This window comes from Lytechinus pictus, chromosome 3 (genome assembly GCF_037042905.1).
Source record: "Lytechinus pictus isolate F3 Inbred chromosome 3, Lp3.0, whole genome shotgun sequence".
NCBI classification, from domain to species: Eukaryota; Metazoa; Echinodermata; class Echinoidea; order Temnopleuroida; family Toxopneustidae; genus Lytechinus; species Lytechinus pictus.
In genome coordinates this window covers 51,314,265-51,335,907 of record NC_087247.1, presented here as the reverse complement: position 1 = coordinate 51,335,907, position 21,643 = coordinate 51,314,265, and the positions used below count along the sequence as shown (strand labels likewise).

The window sequence follows — 21,643 nt, the reverse complement described above, 5'->3', positions numbered from 1 at the left end:
TCAAAATGCGAGCGTGCAACGCTAGCTAACTGTTTTTTACGATCAGACCCGAATAGGGATATTTTGAGAACTTTATGGAATACACGAAAGTAATAGGTATCTGACAAATCAAAATTTTCCGAGCGCGCAGGCGAGCAGAAAAATTAATATTCAGACCATAAAACTGACATTTTTACAAAGCACTTTTTAAAAATCAATTTGTAAATCAAACAAATAATGAAAGTTCGATTTCCGAGCTGAAATATGTTTTGTATATTGATTTCAAAACTTGATATTCTAAGCTCCATATATAATTATTGAGATATACAATGCGAAGCGCGTGCGTAAATGTTATGAAGTGACATATTTTTTTTTCCAAGTCTTCCCCTCATCTGATTTTTTTCACTCGTCTTCCTCCTCTTATTTTTCCCCTTCTTTTTTCTCCTCTCTTTCCTTTTTTTCTCCCCCCTTTTTTCTTTTTCCTTTGCTCCGGCATTGGGGGGAGGCGGTCCCCTCGGGACCCCCCCCCCCTGGATCCGCCTATGTATACAGCCGAGTATTTTGAAATCAAGTATGAACGGAACAGCTGTAATAGAGTTTACAAATTACTTTTCACACTACATTTTATGTCATATATTTTGTGTGTTTACATGTTATACAACTCAGTATGGCTTATTATTGTCGCTTAAATATGTTGCACATATTATATATATATCTTTTTCTTTCTCTTTGTGCAGTATCATAAACCAAAAGATTTTTAGTGCAATAGGGACCATACTTTAAATTCTATTTTTTGTGTGTGTGAAGTATCGTAATAGTATCAACGGTTAAGGTAAATTAAAGCTTGTTTTTTTTTAAGGATTTGATAGTTTTATTCGCCAAGAATACTCTACATGAAATATTGCAAACCTCCTCTTCAGATTTATTATATCAATAGTCCTACATTTTGATGCATGTGAAGTAAATATATACTTTGTCTTATACAGAACAAAATACGCTTTAAAAATGTATTCAGCACTAATAGTAGGCCTACAATATTTACTTTATGAAATTGACAGTGTACTTTTTTAATAGCTAAACTAAATTGTGGTAAAGATTTTAGACAACTTTAACGTACGTAACGTGATAAGGGTGTCAAAAATACAAAATTAATGAAAAAAGGGTATCTATTTCGCTAGGAAAGCTACGTACGTGTTTAGGGTCAAATTTGCGGGGATGATAAAACAAAATTAAAATGTTATTTTTTGCCCCAATACTACGTGTTTAGAGTCCGATTTGCGCGAGGTGTGGAAGGTGCATGGGGCCGTGCTAAACCAAACTTATGTGTAATTAAGGTAAAACCGACGACCGACGGACCCGTGACATAACAATAAAATATCGCTGTGCTTAGGGGTTCATTTCAGGGAATACTTGCCAAGAGTATCGTTTTGTTTCCAATACTTGTTAAGGGTAGGGTTTCACACGTCATATACTTGTTAAGGGGTGCATTTTCAGAAAATGGAAAATACGTGTTTAGGGTGCTTTTTGAGACCACATGGTCGCGCATGGTATCCACTCGTCAATGGAAGTGGCCCCCGGGACCCCCATACGAATATAACATTCTAATAGCTCTATGCTTTAATGGAGGCTTCTATTTTTAAGTGTAAACTTTTTGTTTCCCTCCTTTTCTTGTAATGATATTTCTATATACGACGAATGTACAATTTGATGATGTTTTAATTATTATCAAGAATAAATTGAATTTGAATTGAATACCGGATTGAGTAAGATAAAAGTAAAAAAAAATATCGGGGGGGGGGGGGGGGGGGTTGTGTACCCGGGCGGTACCGCGGCCCGCTGCATGCCATGCTGCCTAACGAGCTTTCACCGCGATCGCGTCCCGAGCGCTAGCGACGTCTGCTAGCACTAGCGACGAGCGAGTCGACATGTTAACTGTTTGGGCCCGCTGAGCTAGATGAGGATACATCAATACCGGGCACCAATAACTTCTGACCACAAGATTTTTTATGATTTTGAGATGCCATGATATATTGCTACGATGGATAAAGGTGATATAGGTCTAATGAGATTAAATATTGACCGTTCAATCATTCTTATACTCTTGTTGTTTACCACTCAACAAACATCTAGTGAAGAACCGATCTTACGCAGGCAGCGGGAACTGGACGCTCACCACCCCGTGCTTCCTCGCGACACACGATCAGCAACTGCCTCAACTCGTGATGAGTCTCTGTTGACTGCGCCAAATTCAAAATACTGTGCAAAACTCACAGATAGCGTTGAATATACGACATGCATGATGTGTGCAGTAAGTAACCTTCAAGTTCAAGAAGACTCTGTGGGAAACGTGTGTCCTCTTCATAAACGACCAACTGGTAAAGCCACTCGAGGATGTATTGCCGGGTATTTACCAGTCTTCAGTTTTGAAGGATGTAACTTTGAGTGTGTTGATAGTGACTCAGACTTTACAGAATGCTGTCCAGGTTATTGGGGACCTCACTGCTCAGGTATCTTCATTTTATTTCAAGCCTATACTAGGCCTACTAAATTTAATATTCATATGATTAATTACAGATGTGCTCATCTACCAGGTTGTTGTGGCTTATTGACTGCAGTTGAACTTGTGCTTGACCTTGAATTAATGTGCTGTTCATATAATGTTTAGCATGCCAGTTACCAAAACTAAAAAAGCCTGTCAACATTCTCTTTTAAGAGTAAATCCCACTATAATTATAAAGCAACTTTCCCATGTTTCCAATTATTTGTAAATGCAGAAATTTGAGGTTTATATATATTTGTATCATTTAGATCTACATGATTCCTGCGGGAAAGACATGGCTCTGAATTTTGGCAAGGTACCCTAACAAAACTTGAATTGGCTTGCTAAGTAAGAAAATGGAGGGAGAGGTGGAGGAAAAAAAGAAGAAAATTGTGAAGGGAGAAGACAATGGAAGAGGAAGAGAAACAAAAATATTTTGATTGAATTCAAATGTAAGCCTATAATTTTATATTTTAAGAATAATAAAGAGTATAAGGAGATGGAGGAGAAGAATGATGATGCAGTTCTAAGAAAAAAAGGAGGAGAAAGGAAATGATAAAGCTTAAAACTCACAATCTTAACTCTAAAAGTAGATTCAATCTTTCTATTGGCTCCTTTTCAACATTTCTTCATTTCTAATGAATGTTATAGAATGTCTTGGAGGACCATTATATCCTTGCTCTTCTCATGGGAAGTGTGATGATGGCAGGAATGGAACAGGAGAATGTTTCTGTGATGATGGTTATACTGGCACAGCTTGTGACATATGTACTGGAAATTCTTGTTCAGGTAAGCTGGCAGCTCCTGCAATTATGGCTGCATTATGATGTAATAAAAAAGGTTGCATGGGCAGTAATATTTTAGAATGTTGCTGATATAATCCTTCTTTTTACTTTCTTGATTTTTTTCAAAGTTTATACTTTAGAATTTATACTTAAAAAGTTTCAAAATAGGAAAAGAAATATGCTCTTGTTTTCCTACTCTCACAAATATTGAGTATATTCTTCCACCCACCATCATTTCGTAAATTCTTCTACCCCTATATTACTACTACTTCTACTACTTCTACTACTACTACTTCTACTACTACTACTACTACTACTACTACTACTACTACTACTACTACTACTACTACTACTACTACTACTACTACTACTACTACTACTACTACTACGACTACTACTACTACTACTACGACTACTACATGTGATATGTCCAAGATCTATATTGTGACTACGCGCAAGATGTGATGCGGCGCGAACGAATAACATTAGAGCAATAAACATCATGGCTACTAGTTCCTAAGACTGATTGTACTCTGACTATTTATTATGTCTTCGAGCTCTTAATGAGTCTGGATCATCCCTACAATATGAGGACATAATGCTTCATGGTGGCAGCGGTGATGCAGTTGATATTTTGATCAATCCTTGGAACGGGAAAGTGAGCAATGTGTAACGTTTTATGGAAGCTAAGGAGCATACCTTGCTACGGTCGTTTGCTCTCGACGTTAAGTTTGGTTGAACGATCAACGCTCGAAACCTGCGCTGCAGACGATAGGAGTACCGGTATGGCAATATGTGTGAGTTATATGAACGCTCGAGCGGCACACATTAATTGCTGGGTCGTTTTTATTTTGCTACTGAATGGGTGGATATGTGTGAGTATGGACGCTTACGGGCACACATTAGATCACCACTGTCATTGATAATGTTGTCGAGTGTCGACTGGACCAGGACCGGGACCAGGAGTTCAGAAATGTTACTTAGCTCGGACAAAACAGAACTGTTGAGTTGCTGGCCGGAAGGATCAGAACGGGTGACAGCGCCGATCAACGATCGATCATCGTCATCGCGATAGTGCAAGGTTGTCAACGTGATCGTGATGAATGATTTATACACTGAACCCGAACTTGATGTTGAAATGAATGCAGAACCTATCGTCAGAGAGAGAAAGAGATGAGAACTTAGATCATTCAAACGACATTGACGAACAGATCAGATGGAAAATCATTTGAATTTTAAATACTGAACTCAGTTCTACATTGGACTCAATCTCATTTTCATGTCATTTTATGTATCAATATCGTTGACTTTGCATTGTTCAATCGATACCAATTCTTGATACTAGCTGTTGACATTTTTGTTATGATTGATGTGTGTCAATATCCAATTTGTGATATGTTAATTCAATTATTGTCAATCAGTCTGATCTAACCAGATTTCTAGATATCTAAATGACCTAGATTAGAATCTAGTCTAACGTTACTAGTTACTTAGTTAGAACCCTTGATAAAAGGATGATAAGGTCCAAAATTGAACAGGACCAGGACCAGTTCTAGACTAGAACAACGTTAAGTATGTTATAGCTGTTCAGCGCTTTATCTAAGCGTGACCACTAGGTAATTAGGTTAGAAGGTTAAGAGTGAGACTGCAGAACCAGTCAAAGTTGATTCTAAGCCTAGAATGTGTAGATCTAGTCTAGATTTATAAATCAGGACCGATTTAATGTTTCAATGTTTTGAAGCATGTTTCTTGGCAAGAACTAGGCCAAGTGTTGTCAGCTAGGGAGAAACTAGACCTAGCCTAGATTTAATCTAGACTAGTCCAAGCCAGAATAGGGCTAAGTAATAGGACCAATCTGCAGGTCCAAGGTGCAGTTAGTCTAGATCTACGGTAGTCTTTATAGGATTCCAGGACCAAACAGGCCTAAAGCAAGGTAAAGCTACTGATCCAGGACCAGGTCTAAATAGGTCCAAAGAGTAATTCAGATTTTATTAGGTCTAAATAGTCTAGACCAGTCCAGGACCAAGTGTAAACAGGTCCAGATAGTGATTCAGTTTAGTCTGATACTGAATGTGGTTGATAGTCCAGGACCATTGGCAAATAGGTCTAAGGTATATGTCGACAAGACCAGGTCCAGCAAGGCGAATCTAAAGCCAAATGCTAGTCGATGTGTAGTCCAGGCCCAGATGAGGTCTAAAGTGTGAATCCATATATCCAGGTTGATATTCATGCAAACTAGTTGATGATTTTGATTCATCTTACAAGTATACGTCGTCTAAAAGCACATTTTGTATAAATTTTGTTCCCTTGGTATATTTCGGTTCCAGGACCAGAGAGTTGGGTCCAAGTTATATTGTATATGAATAGGTGTTATTGTGATATTTTTGCAACTACATGATCGTTTTAATTGTACATTCAATTGATTATGTGCAAATGTGAATTTTGAGTGAATTTATATTGATGTAAAACATTCATGGTTACAGATGACATTACATTGCATTTTGCCAGTGTTAACAGTCAAACTACACAATACATCTTCATATTTTGTTGGCCTTGATACAAAGCAATCATGGCCAGATTTCCCGAAATGAACTGGAGTGTCAGCAATGTAGCTGAAGAGTTTAAACAGAGAACCGAGCTGTGTTTGTTAGATAATAACATAGAAGATCCTAGGAAACAAGCAACTAAAATCAAGATAGCTCTAGGTAACGAAGGAATCAGAAAGATAAATGCCTCGGGTCTATCTCCAGAGGAGCAAGATAAGCCTGACAAGTTATGGAGCTTATTTGAGGATCAGCTGAAGGTCAAGGTGAACTTCAGAATACATCGCTTGGAACTTATGAGATACAAGCAGAGGTCAGATGAAAGCATAGATGATTTCGTGAACAGGTGTCGCACCAAGGCCAGGGAATGTGAATTCGGCTCGGAAGAGTTATGCGAACGCCTCGTAGAGCTTGTCATAGCCTCCACACCTATTGAAGCATTTCAGAAGGACTTGTTAGACAGACCAAAAGGCTTCAAGGTCGAGGATCTAGTCGATACAGGACGCAAGTACGAAGCGATCTTGGCAGGCAAGCAGTGCTTACAGACATTACAGAGCACCCAGGTTGATGCCATCCGGAAGGATTATGGGCATTGCAGAAATTGTGGACTCAGCCACCCCCCAAGACAATGTCCAGCCTACAGAGATACATGTCATGCTTGTGGGAAACTAGGACACTGGTCAAAGATGTGTTCATAGACAAAGGCGAGGAGTACAAAGCCTCAACAGAGGAAGCCTGAACAGGGACGACCACCGCCAGACAGACAGGATAATTTCCGGGGTCGTCAAGAAAGGCAGTCCAGATATCCCCAGTCAAAGCCAAATGGTCATTTTCAAGACCGGCAAGGAAAGTCCAAGTTTCAGCACTCAAGGTACACTCTGCCAAACAAGACAAGCAGACAGCGAGTTGATGAACTGGACTTAGAGATCGCACAAGAAAAAACTGAGGAAAAAGAGTTGCACACGATAGAGATTCTGATCAACTCGATAGACTCCAAGCAGACAGAAGCATTTGCTAGCCTAAAGGTTGAATGTCCACGTCGCAGAGGACAAGCACGTCTTCGAGCAAAGATAGACACAGGAGTCGGCGGGAACATACTCCCACTGAGGACATTGAAGGAGCTTTATGGAAGCCGATGGAAAGAAATGCTCTCTCCCACTCATGCGCAGTTGATAGCGTATGGCAAAGCTCAACTTCCTTGTCTGGGTACCATAGTCATCTCAAGTCAAATCAAAGACTCACGTTGGGAAAAGCAGACTTGGTATGTCGTAGACGTGAATGGTCTTCGAATGGACCAATCATTGTTGGACTCCCAACATGCACAAAGCTTGGTATTGTCACCATCAATGAGATACGAGAATCTGTGAGGGAGAAGACTGAACGACCCCATATACAGTCAGTGCGGGACTTACAGGAAGTGTTCCCTGAGCAGTTTGACAAGATTGGAAATTTCAAGGGGACAGCAACGCTTCACCTTAAGGATGATGCTACTCCATCAATCGACCCGCCGAGAAAGTGCAGTGTGCACATGCAAAAGAAACTCAAACAAGAATTGGATCAGATGGAAAGCAACGGCATCATCAGAAGAGTGGATCACCACTCAGATTGGTGTAGCTCACTCACCACCGCCTTAAAGAAAGATGGTTCACTTAGAATTTGCTTGGATCCCTGAAAGCTGAACCAAAGTCTGAAGCGGTGCCCTCACAAAGTGCCGACACTTGAGGAACTCAATCCTGCGTTTTCTGAAGCCAAGTATTTCTCAAAGCTCGACGCCAAGGCAGGATATTGGTCTGTGCATCTGGATGAAGCATCTCAAGAGCTTACAACATTCAGATCACCTTTCGGGAGACACTGTTTTCACAGACTGCCATTCGGACTTTCAGTGAGTCAAGACATCTTTCAGCAGAGGATGGAATCAATCATCGCACAGGTGCCAGGCTGTGTTGGAATTGCAGACGATGTTGCAGTCTTTGGCAAAACAGAACAAGAGCACGATGCCAATCTATGGAAACTACTAGAGGTTGCACAGAAAGAAGGCCTTGTGTTCAACAGTGCAAAGTGTGTAATAAAGACACAGAGCATCAACTTCTTCGGATCGTTGTACACAAACCAAGGTATTCTACCTGATCCGAGTAAGCTGGAAGACGTCAAGGACATGCCTTCTCCACGAAGCAAGGATGAGCTGCAGAGGGTCCTTGGCATGATGACGTATCTTTCACTGTACATACCCAACTACTCAGAGAAAGCAGCAAACCTCCGAGAACTTCTCAAGAAAGATGTCCCATTCCTGTGGCAATATGACCACGAAGAGGTGTTCCAGTCCCTCAAGGCTGAGGTATCAAAGGGAGCTTGTCTCCAGTACTACAAATCTAATGCCCGACAGTATTGGAGGTGGATGCATCAGGCAAGGGACTTGGAGCATGCCTACTTCAAGATGGGAAGCCTGTAGCTTTTGCATCTAAGAGCCTCTCGGAAGCACAATCAAACTACTCAAACATTGAACGGGAGACGCTCGCTCTGGTATTTGGCATCACACGTTTCCACACTTACTTGTTCGGCAGCAGTTTCACTGTCCACACAGATCATAAACCGTTGGAAATCATTTGCCGCAAGCCCCTGAGGAGTGCCCCACCGAGGCTCCAGAGACTATTAGTCAAGATCCAAAGATATGACTAACGTGGTGTATCGTCCAGGTAGTCAGTTAGTCTTCCCAGATACGCTTAGCAGACTTCCCAACCCAAAGAAGACAGAAGACGTACAAATCAATCTACATGTCGATGAAATGCTAACAATCCCTGATAGCGAAGATGATTTGTCTGTGTTCTCTGAAGACAAGCGAACACAGCTGGGAAGAGAGACCGCAGTTGATCCAGTCATGATCATGTTGGCCCAGATCATCAAAGACGGTTGGCCCAATGAATTCGGAAAGGTACCAAACTGCCTGAGAACCTTTTGGTCATACAGAGACGAACTAGGCACTGTCAACGGTATAGTCTTCAAGGGTCGACAAGTAGTTGTACCCAAGGCACTCCAAGAAGACATCTTGAGACAACTACATACCAGCCACATGGGCATTGAGAAGACCAGGCGGCTCGCCAGGGACTGTGTGTATTGGCCAGGAATTAACAAGGACATAGAAAACATTGTCAAAACATGCCAAGCATGTCAAGAGAATCAGGATCAACAGCAGAAAGAGCCACTCGAACCACATGAGGTTCCTCCAACTCCATGGACAAAGCTTGCTGCAGATCTGTTTCACCTAGATGGTACAGACTTTCTCCTCATCACCGACTACTACTCCAAATTCCCAGTCATCAGGAGGATGCACAATACGACTAGCACTGCAGTCACTACAGTGATGAAAGAAGCGTTCAGCATGTTTGGAGTACCTGCAGAGGTTGTCTTGGACAATGGCCCTCAGTTCAGTGGCAAACCATTCCAAGAGATGTGTGCAAAATGGAACATTAAGCATACAACTTCATCGCCACGATATCCTCGCTCGAATGGTCTTGCGGAGAGAATGATATGCACGGTGAAATCAATGATCAAGAAATGCAGACAAACAGGACAGGATCTCCTGGAAGCACTCTTGCATCTTCGTGCAACGCCACAAGCAGACTTACCATCTCCTGCTGAACTAATGTACGGACGAAAAGTAAAAACAACGCTCCCAAGTCGCAGCTACGGATATCCACACAATGATATGCACGACCAAATCCAACAAAGAAGGGAGAAAATGAAGCATGACCATGACAAACATGCTGGTAAAGAACTACCCAAGTTAACCGTTGGTCAGAGAGTAAGGATGCTGGATACAGATGATAACACATGGATTCCAGCCAGAGTGTCTCGAGTGTGTGAAGCACCAAGATCATACGAAGTCACCACTCCCAATGGAAGGACACTAAGACGAAACCGGTCACACCTCAGAGAGATGTTCACAAGCCAGCCAAAAAGTGACACCTCGTCAGCTAGTCTTAATCCACGGAGACTAGACCTTGAGGATGAAGAGGCAAAAGAGACCAATAACCAAACACCACACATGCACACTTCAGACAGAACTCCAAACTCTCAATCTGATAGACATACATACACCACACAGTATGGTCGCCAAATCCATCGACCAGTTCGCTACAGAAATCACACACACTAAAATAAATAAATAATAAAAAAAACAAGGATCAAAATCAAATCAAACAAAACACACGAACAGTTAAAACATAATTAGATATAGAGTAGAATCACATTTTGATATGTATATATGTTGAATTCAACCTTTTAAGGAAAAATACTCATTGGTTTTGAGAAAAGTGTTAACTTCCAATAAGGAGAGATGTATCATACAATTTGTTAAGTATGTGTTTAAACCCACCTCAATTCAAAGCAAAGGAAGTTTACTTAGAAAATTCAGTAAATTTTATGAAAGCTTTTGATGGAAGTTAATTTAGATCAAATAATTTCTTTAAGAATTGATTAAGTTTGTGATGAGAAAGCTGCAGGTTGAAATTGCTAAGTGCATGGTTCTAATGTTTTTTTTTTTTAATATATGCAGTTGAAGTTAATATTCGATACTTGATTAGCATTTGAGAGAAATGGACAAATGTACAAGAAAAACAAAAGTCATTTTTGATTATTTATTTTAATTTCAACAGAGCAAAGGCATTTGCGATAGCATGGAACTCAAAATGATTATTGCACACTACAATCATCATAGTATGTTTACATAGATGCATTTTAATAATGTATAAAGTGTTATTCAAAACTTTCAATTTTATATTGGATAGATAGTTCAATCTTAGAAATTGATATGTAATATATAGATGATACTATACGTTCAAACTTGTTACAAACCAACAGCAAAAGTTGTTAGGAAATACTTCGCTTTGTTAAAGGAGAATGAAACTCTTGGAGCAAGTTAGCTTTTGTGAAAGCAAAAAAATCAAAGAATAAGATCAACAAAACTTTGAGTAAAATAGGACTAGCAATAAAAGAGTTGTGAGCATTTGAATGTCGAGATCACTAATGCTATGGAGATCCTCCCATCGGCAATGCGACCAAGATCTGTGATGTCACACACGTACAACTCTCCCATTTGGACACTGAAAATATACCCCAAAACATATCTTTTTGCTCATTCTAATCATATGACAAACGATTCATCAATGATATAATGTTGTGAAACCTCTGTACTTGTCATCTCATAAAGAGAACACCTCACCTTGTGATAGACTCTATAAAAGTGAGAATATACGTGAAATAAGTACTAAAGTAATGAGGGAGTTGTACGTGTGTGATATCACAGATCTTGGTCGCATTGCCGATGGGAGGATCTACATGGCACTAGTGATCTCAATATTCAAATGCTCATAACTTTCTTATTATTCATTCAATCTTCCTCAAACTTTCAACAATATGTTTCTTTGATTTTTCTCTTTGATATAGATTCAGCTGGTTTCAAGGGTTTCATTCTCCTTTAATGTTTATCAAAACTGTTCAATGGTTTTAGGCATTATTATTGATACAGGAGTTTCATTTCATGGATGCTCCTTGTTTGTGTTATAGAAATAATGTTGGTCATAGGCCTACTTGTGTTAAAAGGAGGGGGATGTTGTGATATGTCCAAGATCTATATTGTGACTACAAGCAAGATGTGATGCGGCGCGAACGAATAACATTAGAGCAATAAACGTCATGGCTACTAGTTCCTAAGACTGATTGTACTCTGACTATTTATTATGTCTTCGAGCTCTTAATGAGTCTGGATCATCCCTACAATATGAGGACATAATGCTTCAACTACTACTACTACTACTACTACTACTACTACTACTACCACTACCACTACCACTACCACTACTACTACTACTACTACTACTACTACTACTACTACTACTACTACTACTACTACTACTACTACTACTACTACTATTACTACTACTACTACTACTGCTACTACTACTACTACTATTACTACTACTACTACTACTACTACTACTACCACTACTACTAGTACTACAACTACTACTACTACTACCACAACCACCATTACTACTACTACGCACAGTAATAGTACCACTTCCACCACCACAACCACCACTATTTCTACTACAACAGCCACTCATCCTACAACTACTCTTACCCCTGTTCTCTTATTACTCCTATAATACTACTTCCACTACCACTCTACTGCAACCAATAGTTTACTGTAACTACTAGGCTAACAAGTTTCTACCAATACCACATTTTCCATTTATACAAGACAAATTCCTACTCAGTATACTGTGATATCAATGAAAAGAGTGTGATGTCGATACCTGCTGAATGTCATGTCTTTATCTGTTGTATTTGATAGAAAAACAAATGTGCATCTATAATTACGACTGTCGTATTGGTGCATATTGTGAGTTCCGTTCAGGGGAAGATTCGTATTGTCAGTGTTTGGATGGATACCATGGTGATGGTGTGAACTGCTATCCAATCAACCCTTGCATGGAAAACTCTAATCACTGTCCCTCCAGTACATCGCTCTGTGTTTATGATGGTCCAAACAAAGTAATTTCTTACATTAATTCTTACATTACATTTAATTTTGTATATACATTTGTGTTACAGTGTTTATATCTATATAAATTTATAGAATTTTGCAGATTATTTTTACTCTACTTATATCATATTACCCTTGTATAAAATTTTGATAGGGGTCTACATTTTACAAGGCTTTTTTAGTAGGCCCCTCCACTTTTTTCCCCATTTCATTGGTACATTTCAATCCTGCATATGTTATGCATCTTTTCATTGTAAAAATGATTTATTATGAAATGTACTTTGATGATTTGTGGAATATGAATATATCAATAAATAAAATAAATAAAAAATAAATTAATTAATTATAATCAGACATTTTTTTGGAATTATTGTTTCATAAATCTTTGTTCAATTTTCCTTAAAGTGTTGAAGTATTTCACTAGTTGTTTATAAATATTTTGATCTCCTATGGGGATAACAATTTTTTATGGTTTTTGGCCCACTTAGAGAAAAAGATTGGTCACTTTGAAATTAATTCTTCTTGGAGTTATTTTTATTCTATACAATTAAACAAACATTTATTGGAATGCAAAATTTCTCTTTTAAATGCTTTCTTATCACAATAACTCCATCTAATAAGTTTAATAACATAGTACCTTTGATTGTTACACACATGTCAAATGAATGATTGCTTTGTGAACTTCAACATTTCTCTTTTCTATTTACTTGTACTCAAACAATGGCACCTAGAGAAAGACTAAGCATTATCAGATAAAGAATAGGATAGAAAGAGCATTTTATTGCAAATTTTGGGGTATCCTATTCATATGTTGTATATTTATATCCCTCCCTGTTGTGTTTGCTGTTGAGACCTTATAACTCAAATATTTTTGTGTCCATTCACACTCAAGTTATTTGTGCCAAGCAACTTATTTCCCACTGATCTAAAACACAATGACATAATGCATAAATGGATTGTTTCTACCTATGGGCTCATTTAATGTGCATGGTAGATACTATTTTTATATTCAAGGAAAAATTGTAATTTTACAGAATTATTCGCTATATAATGTTAATTTTTATATGGGTAACTACAAAAATGATGTAGTCATAAAATCATCATGAATAATTCCCCAATACATGACATATATGTATGGGAAGGATGATCAGTGATTTCCCATTTTATCCTCAGAGGATGGAAGCTTTCCATTTATAAGGATTACTTTGGTGCATATCATTTTTTGCACTCAAACAGTGTCTTCTCCTATTCAATATGAACTAGAAACTTACAATTTAATTCAGTTTCTAAAAGAAACTGACTTAAACGCTTTCATGTGATTTATAACAATTCATTGTTCAAAATTATTTTCTTAATAATCAGCAATTCTTGAGGTGTCATTTTTTTTGTCTTGACTCACACAATAGTATCATTGTGAATGCAAGCCTGGATACTCAGAATTTCAAGTAGGATGTTTCCAAGATGAGTGCCAGGACAATAATATATCATGTGTGACTGGTGCAGAGTGCGCAACAATAAGCACTGGAGAAGTTCTTTGCCAGTGTACATCAGGTTATGTTGGCAATGGCTTGGTATGCTTTGGAAATGTGATTGAGGTGAGATTTAAAGTCTTTATAGTCACTATCTCTATATCCTAGGTTAACAATAAGAATGTAATCTGGTGGCCAAAACAATGCATGGCAAACAGACTCATATGATCTAAGTGATAAAATTACAATCTATTTCTGATTTTCCTCAATAATGCCATGATTTCCATTGATCAGGTTTATTATGAGAAAAAAAACCCCAGAACATTGGGCTAGTATTATCTTGATGTGATTCACAGAATATATATTTTCAGAATCATAAAGTAAAGATTTCACAATTTGGAGAGTTTTATGATGGAGGGTTATAAGTAGTTAGTAACCCCTGGAATCTCTGTGAACCTTCACCATGATGGAGAGCTTCTTGAAGTCCTGTATATGTAACATCTATTTGTTTGTGTAACATATTAAGATGGCATTTTTTGTTTATATAAATCGTTTTTGTATTAACATGGACATGGTATGGCCCTTAGACCAACAATAAGATTTTTATTTGAACTGGATTTATTCTTTTTAAATTTTGTTTAATACAGTGTTTGTATTTTGGATTTTCAAAGTCATTTGAACAAATAGATATTGATGCTGGGGAATTAACCTTGTTTCATAACCTAAGTCTTTGGAATCAAATCCTATGTAATACTTCATTTGACAAAATTATTTCTAAAACTGTTCTAGACCACAGTGTGGGAGAGAGAGATTTATTAACTCTACTGACCCCCTCTTGGTGTTTGAGAGTAAAAAATGATATATTTACAATGGTTTTATACATAACAGCTTAAATCTTCACAAGCCTGGCTTTTCTGGCTGTTTGACTACTCTACCACTATGAGTATTTATCTCTCCTACATGTAATTTTTGTACAATTGTATTCTTCACTATTACTATGTTTTGATGTCTGAGCAAATTGCATCATTATAAGTAGCAAATTTGGCTATTTTCTTAAGTAAGATTCAATATTTCTGTTCTATACATGTTTGCATGAATTGTTTTCAGAGATTAGAACACCTGAATGGAGAAGGTGACCTAGAAGGAAGGCTGAATCAAGCCCTGCTGCTCCTAGAGGCTTCATCTGTATATCAATGGCTGAGGGATAGAGGTGTCTTCTACACTGTCTTCATACCTCTTGATGAAGCTCCCGAGTTTGCTAACCCAGAGGTAACAAATACTATGTTGTTAGATTCCAAGATTCTGTAAGGGTTTAAATCATAATTTTGTGAGCATACAAAACATATTTGAGTAGGCCAGCAAATGCTGTTGATTAGATGTCAATATACAATGCATAAAGATTGTATAGTAGATATCTGGTTGCTTGAGACTAATGGGAAGGAATTTACTGCTTACTTTCGGTTTTCATGTTAAAAAAAGCTTGTAGGTGATCTGAAGCCTGCAATATGTACCGGTATTAATTGGTAGCTCTTGAATGAATTATTTTTAGGTTCTATTGTCAAAACCAGATCTATGCATAGTTTCTTTTTGTATACCTTTTCGCAGTTTTGATTTTTTTGCAGATTTTGAAATATTCACTCTAGAATTATAATTACTTTTATATTGTACTTTGCATGTATGCTACTGTGAATGTGTAGCCTTTTAAATCACTTGATTGAATGCATACTATTGGGTAAAAAGAAAATATTCTGAAATGAAAATTTTGTCATAGCTGCGTGTAAGTTTATCCTGCAATTCGTTCACATATTTTATTTCAGTTTGATATATACACTGTAGTGAAGTCATTTTCTTGATTACATTTTGTAACTTAATACCCTAAAATTTGCAACACAGCTAGTGGCTGGCCTATCAAGAGGAAGTGACGACAATGCTGAGGTTTTCCTGGAGGCTGTATCTAGAATACATATTGTACCTGGCTATGTGGACAGTCACATCCTGAAGAGGATCAACACTGTTTATAACATAGCTGGCCAGAACATTTTTGTCACTCAGGTGGGATATGCTTGTATATTTTTCTGAATTGTAAATAGGAAATTCAACTTTGAAATCTGAGCCCACAGGTCAAAGGTCACAGCTCATTATAGATATGCAAGTTGGTTTCTGCATAGTAATTTAGGGAATAATCAACAGATTTCAAAGAATTTTGGTGTGTGTATGTAGATGACAGCAAAATACAGGCTAAGTTTGATTGTGAAGGCCGCAGGTCAAAGGTCACAGCTCGTTATATATGCAAGTTGGTTTCTGAATAGTAACTTAGGCAATAATCAACAGATTAACAAAATTATTGGTGTGTGAAGGTAGATGGCACTGAAATCCAGGCCAACTGGGGGGAACATTTTCCCAAGGAAAATTTGACAAGGAAGAAAAAAGTTTTTACTCCAAAATTAAGGTCATTTGTCCGGCGTCGAATTTTACAAGTAAAAAAAAGGCTTTTGTACAAAAAAATACATATTCCCAAGTATTTGGTGTGACTCTCACACTTATTTACATATGATATATTATATATCTAATTCAGAAATGGAAAAAAGTAACAAAAAAGAACAATCCCCAAAACCTCAACAACATTTCTTCTTTATTTATATATATATTTTATTATATTTTGGCCTGGCCAAATAAGATTCAGATTCAGATTCAGATTCAGATTCAGATTTATTTCCAACAGAAATAACATAAATATTGATACAAATCATTTTCATACATTGTAACAAATATTTGCGATACAAATCATTGTCTTTATAATCATAGTAAAAAAAACATTCATGATAATTAACATATAAAGATATATACAAAATGTGGTGCATTTCGTAGACAAATTATAAAATATAATTCAAATAGAAAAAAAAAGGTATCTGTGGAAATAGGAGATTCACTCAAAAGCAAAGCTTGTATAATGTGAACCTCCCTCAAAGAAGAGAAAAGAGGAGAGAGAGAAAGAAAGAGGGGGGGGGGGAGACGCAATGGTTGCTATTTGCCTACGGAGACTTACTGAATAGATTAAAAAGAACAAGATAACACACAGAACAAGACAAAACTAATAAAGAGTAAAATACCACGAAGAAAAAAAAAAAAAACAAGAACAAGAACAGGACGACAAAAGGAGAAGTAAACTTAAATAGAAACAGGACGAATTGCGACCGAAATTAGAGAATAAAACAAGATGATAAAGACTAATAAAAATAACTAGATGTCTGAGAGGGGGTGGTAACGAGCGGGAATTAGTAATGAAGACCTCGGTAGGATTTAAGTAAAAAGTTTTTCAGTTTTCTTTTAAAAGAATGTATGGAAGGGCTGTTTTTTATGTTATTGTCGAGGGAGTTCCAAAAACTAGGGCCATCGAACATAAATGTACTCTTTGCCAATAAAGTTCTAAAACGGGGTAAATGAAATTCGTTAGATTGCCTCGTAGGGTAATTATGAAAAGACCGATTAAGAGGAAACATAGAATCAAATACACGTGGAAGGATATTTTTGTTAAATTTAAACATAAATTGCCCTAAATGAAATAAGTATAGGTCGCTTATCTTCAGCAATTTGCTGTCAAAAAATAGTGGGTCAGTGTGTGAACGAAAAGCTGAATTATGAATAATACGAAGGGACTTCTTTTGCAGTAACAACAGTCTATCTAAAATGGTTTGGTGTGTGCTGCCCCAGGCAAGTATCCCATAATTCAAGTAAGGTAGGATCAAAGAAGAATATAGCATTAAAAGTGACGACGACGAAAAATGATATTTCAATTTATTGATAATGCCAATATTTCGCGAAATAATCTTACAAGTACAATCTATGTGGTATTTCCAGGAAAGCTTATTATCAACGGTAACACCGAGAAATTTTATGAATGTGACACTTTCTAAATTAGTGTCATCTAAAACAATGTCCATCGGAAGTGTATCAATGGAATTGCTAAATAGCATATATTTAGTTTTAAGTAGATTAAGAGACAATTTGTTGGATCTTATCCATTCTGTGACTTTTAAAAGTTCATTATTAATAGTATTTACTAAGGTATATGGATTTTTATGGGAATAAAACATATTGGAATCGTCTGCAAAGAGTATAAACGAAAGGACATCAGATGATTTACAAAAGTCATTAATATAGATGATAAATAATAACGGGCCTAACAAACTGCCTTGCGGGACTCCACAATTAATAGATTGCATGTTGGATGCCTGACCATTCAAAGATACAAATTGGCGTCTATCAGACAAGTAGCTTCTGAACCACTCCAAGGCCTTCCCGCGCACCCCATAATGAGAAAGTTTATGTAATAAAATATCATGGTTAATGGTGTCGAAGGCCTTGGAGAAGTCCAGAAAAATACCGACTAGATGTGAGCAATTATCAAAAGCGTGGGCCACTTTATCAACGAAATTCAATAATGCATGTTCTGTGTTATGTTTTTCTCTAAATCCAAACTGAAAGTTAGAAAAAATATTGTGAGATTTTAAAAAATCAATTGTTTTGCTATAAACCACTTTTTCTAAAATTTTGGACAAGGACGATAATAAAGAAATTGGGCGATAGTTACTGATACTTAACTTGTCACCTTTTTTGTACAATGGAATGACCTTGGCAATTTTCATGTGATCAGGGACTTGACCAGAGGTTAGAGAAAGGTTAAAAATATATGTCAAAGGATCAACAATTTCAGATATTATACCTTTTAAAATGAAGTTATTGACATCATCATAACCAGGACTTTTTTTATTATTCAAATTAGATACAATATCAGTAATATCTTGTTTGACTACGGGAGTGAAAAATATTGAACTAGAATTAGGTGTACCTAGATAATCATAAAAATGTTTTGTTGAAGGGGGGATGTCTCTAGCAAGGTTAATTCCTATAGATGAAAAATAATCATTAAAAACATTAGCTATATTTTCAGGATCTCCAATGATATCACCGTTAGACCTAATTTCAGTTATATCGGACTTATTATTGGATAAATTCATTGCTTGTTTAAGAACTTTCCATGTATTTTGAATGTCGTGCTTATACAGAATTATTTGATCAGTGAAATATCTTTTCTTTGCCAAACGTATTGTCATAGTTAGAGTATTCTTATATGTGGTGTATTTAGTTTTTGCCTGAAGAGTACCTTTAAGTTTTGAATTATAATATAAATTATTTTTTCTGTTAATTGAACGCAAAAGTGCTTTAGATATCCAAGGAAGTCTTGGTGATTTTTTGTAGTTAGTTTGTCTATCTTTTACTTTTGGAATATGCTTATCTAATTCACTGTTAAAAATATTCAGAAAGTTATTGAAGCATATGTTTGCATCATTATTGTTATAAATAGGCGACCAGTCAACAGACTCTAACGAAACACCCAGTCTTGCAAGATTCTCGGGAGTAGGTCTCCGCCTTGATGGCTTGGAAGGATTAATACACGAGTGTTTGAGGGGAAAATGTGACATAATGGGAAAATGATCTGTCAGATCGGATAATATAATTTCAGAATCAGGAGACGGCATGATGTTACAAAATATGTTATCAATAAGGGTTGCAGAGCGATCTGCAATGCGAGTGGGTTTTGATATTAATGGCAAATATGAAGAAGTCAAAAATGTTTCAAGAAATTCATGGGCAGTATTGTTGCTGTCATGCTTCAATATATCGATATTAAAATCCCCTAATATAAAAACATCTTTGTTCACCAACAATGGATTTCTAACTAAGTTAGAAAGGTGAAGTAAAAAATCATTATGGTTAGAATTTGGTGGTCTATATATAACACCTACAATTATATTTTTGGAATTTGGGACATTGATTTCGATAAAAAGTGACTCTATATATTCATTCATATTAGTGATTTCGTCATGAATTTTGTATTCGTAATTGTGGGAAACATATAACGCAACACCACCGCCATGCCTATCTTTCCTATTATTGAAAACAAAATCATATTGATCTAATGCAAATGGAATATTGGATTCGTCAGTTAACCAAGTTTCTGTAAGTCCAATAATGGAAAACGAATGTCTAGATGAATTATTGTCTAATAGCAGTTGGAACTCTTCGAAATGTTTATTTATGCTTCTTATGTTTAAATGTAATAAAGAAAAAATATCTTTGGAGAATTGTTTACTAGTGTTTTTGAATTGAAGTTCAGTGATGTATTCTGATGATGGATTGCGAATTAAGTCATGATCAGAGTGAAAATCAAGAAGTTCTGATGATGCGTTAATGTTGTTGGCTACAAAGTGGTTGTACGCCAAATTAACCTGAGGGTTGCCATTTGAATTATGTGTATTTAAACTAATGGAGAGGTCATCATTACTCAAAGAATAAAACGGCATATTAGTTAAAGTATTCACGGAAGTACGGTTAGCGTCTCAACATTCACTACTACTTTCGGCATTGAGTTAGTAACAGAAGAGTAACCAAAATAAAAGGTCCTGTGTGGGAACAAATAAGTAACAGTGATACAGAGAAACAAAAACACATAAAAACAAATAACGAATTCATAAAGGTTCGAGAGAGGGCAGCATTTAGCAGAAATCTTCGTAGGCAGAGCGGACGAACGCGTCAGAGAGCAAAGACAGTAAACATACATCAAAGATAATTACTGGAGAGAGAGATGCCCAAAGAAAAATCGATATAATAAAAAATGCAAATGATGAAAAATAACGATACTCCATAAAGGTGGGCAAATAACAAGATTAAGTATATCGATAAAAGCAAAATCCATATTGTGGACATGAAAACAAAGCATGAAAAGAGGCGGCAATAATTTTTTTGCCAGTACAATTGAAAATAGATCAAATTGTCGCTGTTTCTAATTTTGGACATGCAAACAGGCAATTTCCTCTGAAAAAATATACATCAGAGCAAAAAATACATAACAAAGGATAATCGCTAGACCAGGCCGACCAATACCAATCAGCCAGTTTAAATAAAATTCTTGAAAACACAAGATAAAATTGTCAATGAGCATTTTAAAAGCTTGCATGAAAGCAGTGAAAATACAAGAGTGTCGCTCAGCCAAAGTCAAGCTATACTTAAACCAGCCAGGGTCGGACATTCACATTTTAATAAAGCAATCTCAATAGAGTCAGAGTATGTTTAGAGAATGCATTATATGGCATAACCGGGTAAAGGCATGCAACAAAATACGGTTAGAAACATGCATCAAAGCATTGAACATTGAATAATAATGAAACAAAAACCTGGAGATAAAAAAAAGTCGAGCAATGTCCATACTAACCAGGGTCTGGTATTCACATTTGAACAAGGTACTTTAATGCTTATTAGAAAGGGCATTATTGTTGCTTTTTTAATATGAATGAGGTATAAGCGTACAAATAAGCATAATTATGCAACGATCGCTCGACCAGAACCAAGCATGCAATTTTCATTACCCATACCAATTAGGGTCTGGAGTTCTCTTATAAAAAAAAGTGCCCAAATGCATGCATGCTTATAGAGAAAGTGGTCATTGTTGCCATTTTAAGTATGAACAACAACAAAGCATGCAAACAAGGCAATATATCGATAAATAGGTGATGGTACATCAATGATGACATTCTTGAAAACACGCGGGAAATTGATGAATAGTCATTTCAGAAAAAAAATACTTAAGCATTAAGCACTGGATAACATAAGCGGCGCTCATCCAAAACCGAGCGGCGCCCAAAACCAACGATACTGCCTTTTACATTCAAACTTTAATTACCCCAATTAATGCACTCCTTAAGAATGTGGTTGTTGTTGTGAAC

The 21,643-nt window shown here is 36.8% G+C and overlaps 1 protein-coding gene across 1 annotated transcript in view; it reads left to right on the top strand.

Annotated features, from left to right (window-relative positions):
- The first annotated feature begins 1,860 nt into the window (after window positions 1-1,860).
- Window positions 1,861-21,643, top strand: part of LOC129257059 (stabilin-2-like) — a 79,991-nt gene continuing 60,208 nt past the window's right edge. Inside the window, exons 1-6 of the mRNA XM_064097332.1 lie at window positions 1,861-2,486; window positions 3,170-3,307; window positions 12,199-12,398; window positions 13,797-13,985; window positions 14,967-15,128; window positions 15,753-15,911. Of these exons, the coding sequence (XP_063953402.1) occupies window positions 2,018-2,486; window positions 3,170-3,307; window positions 12,199-12,398; window positions 13,797-13,985; window positions 14,967-15,128; window positions 15,753-15,911 (1,317 nt within the window). The 5' untranslated portion in view covers window positions 1,861-2,017. The remainder of the gene's footprint in view (window positions 2,487-3,169; window positions 3,308-12,198; window positions 12,399-13,796; window positions 13,986-14,966; window positions 15,129-15,752; window positions 15,912-21,643) is intronic.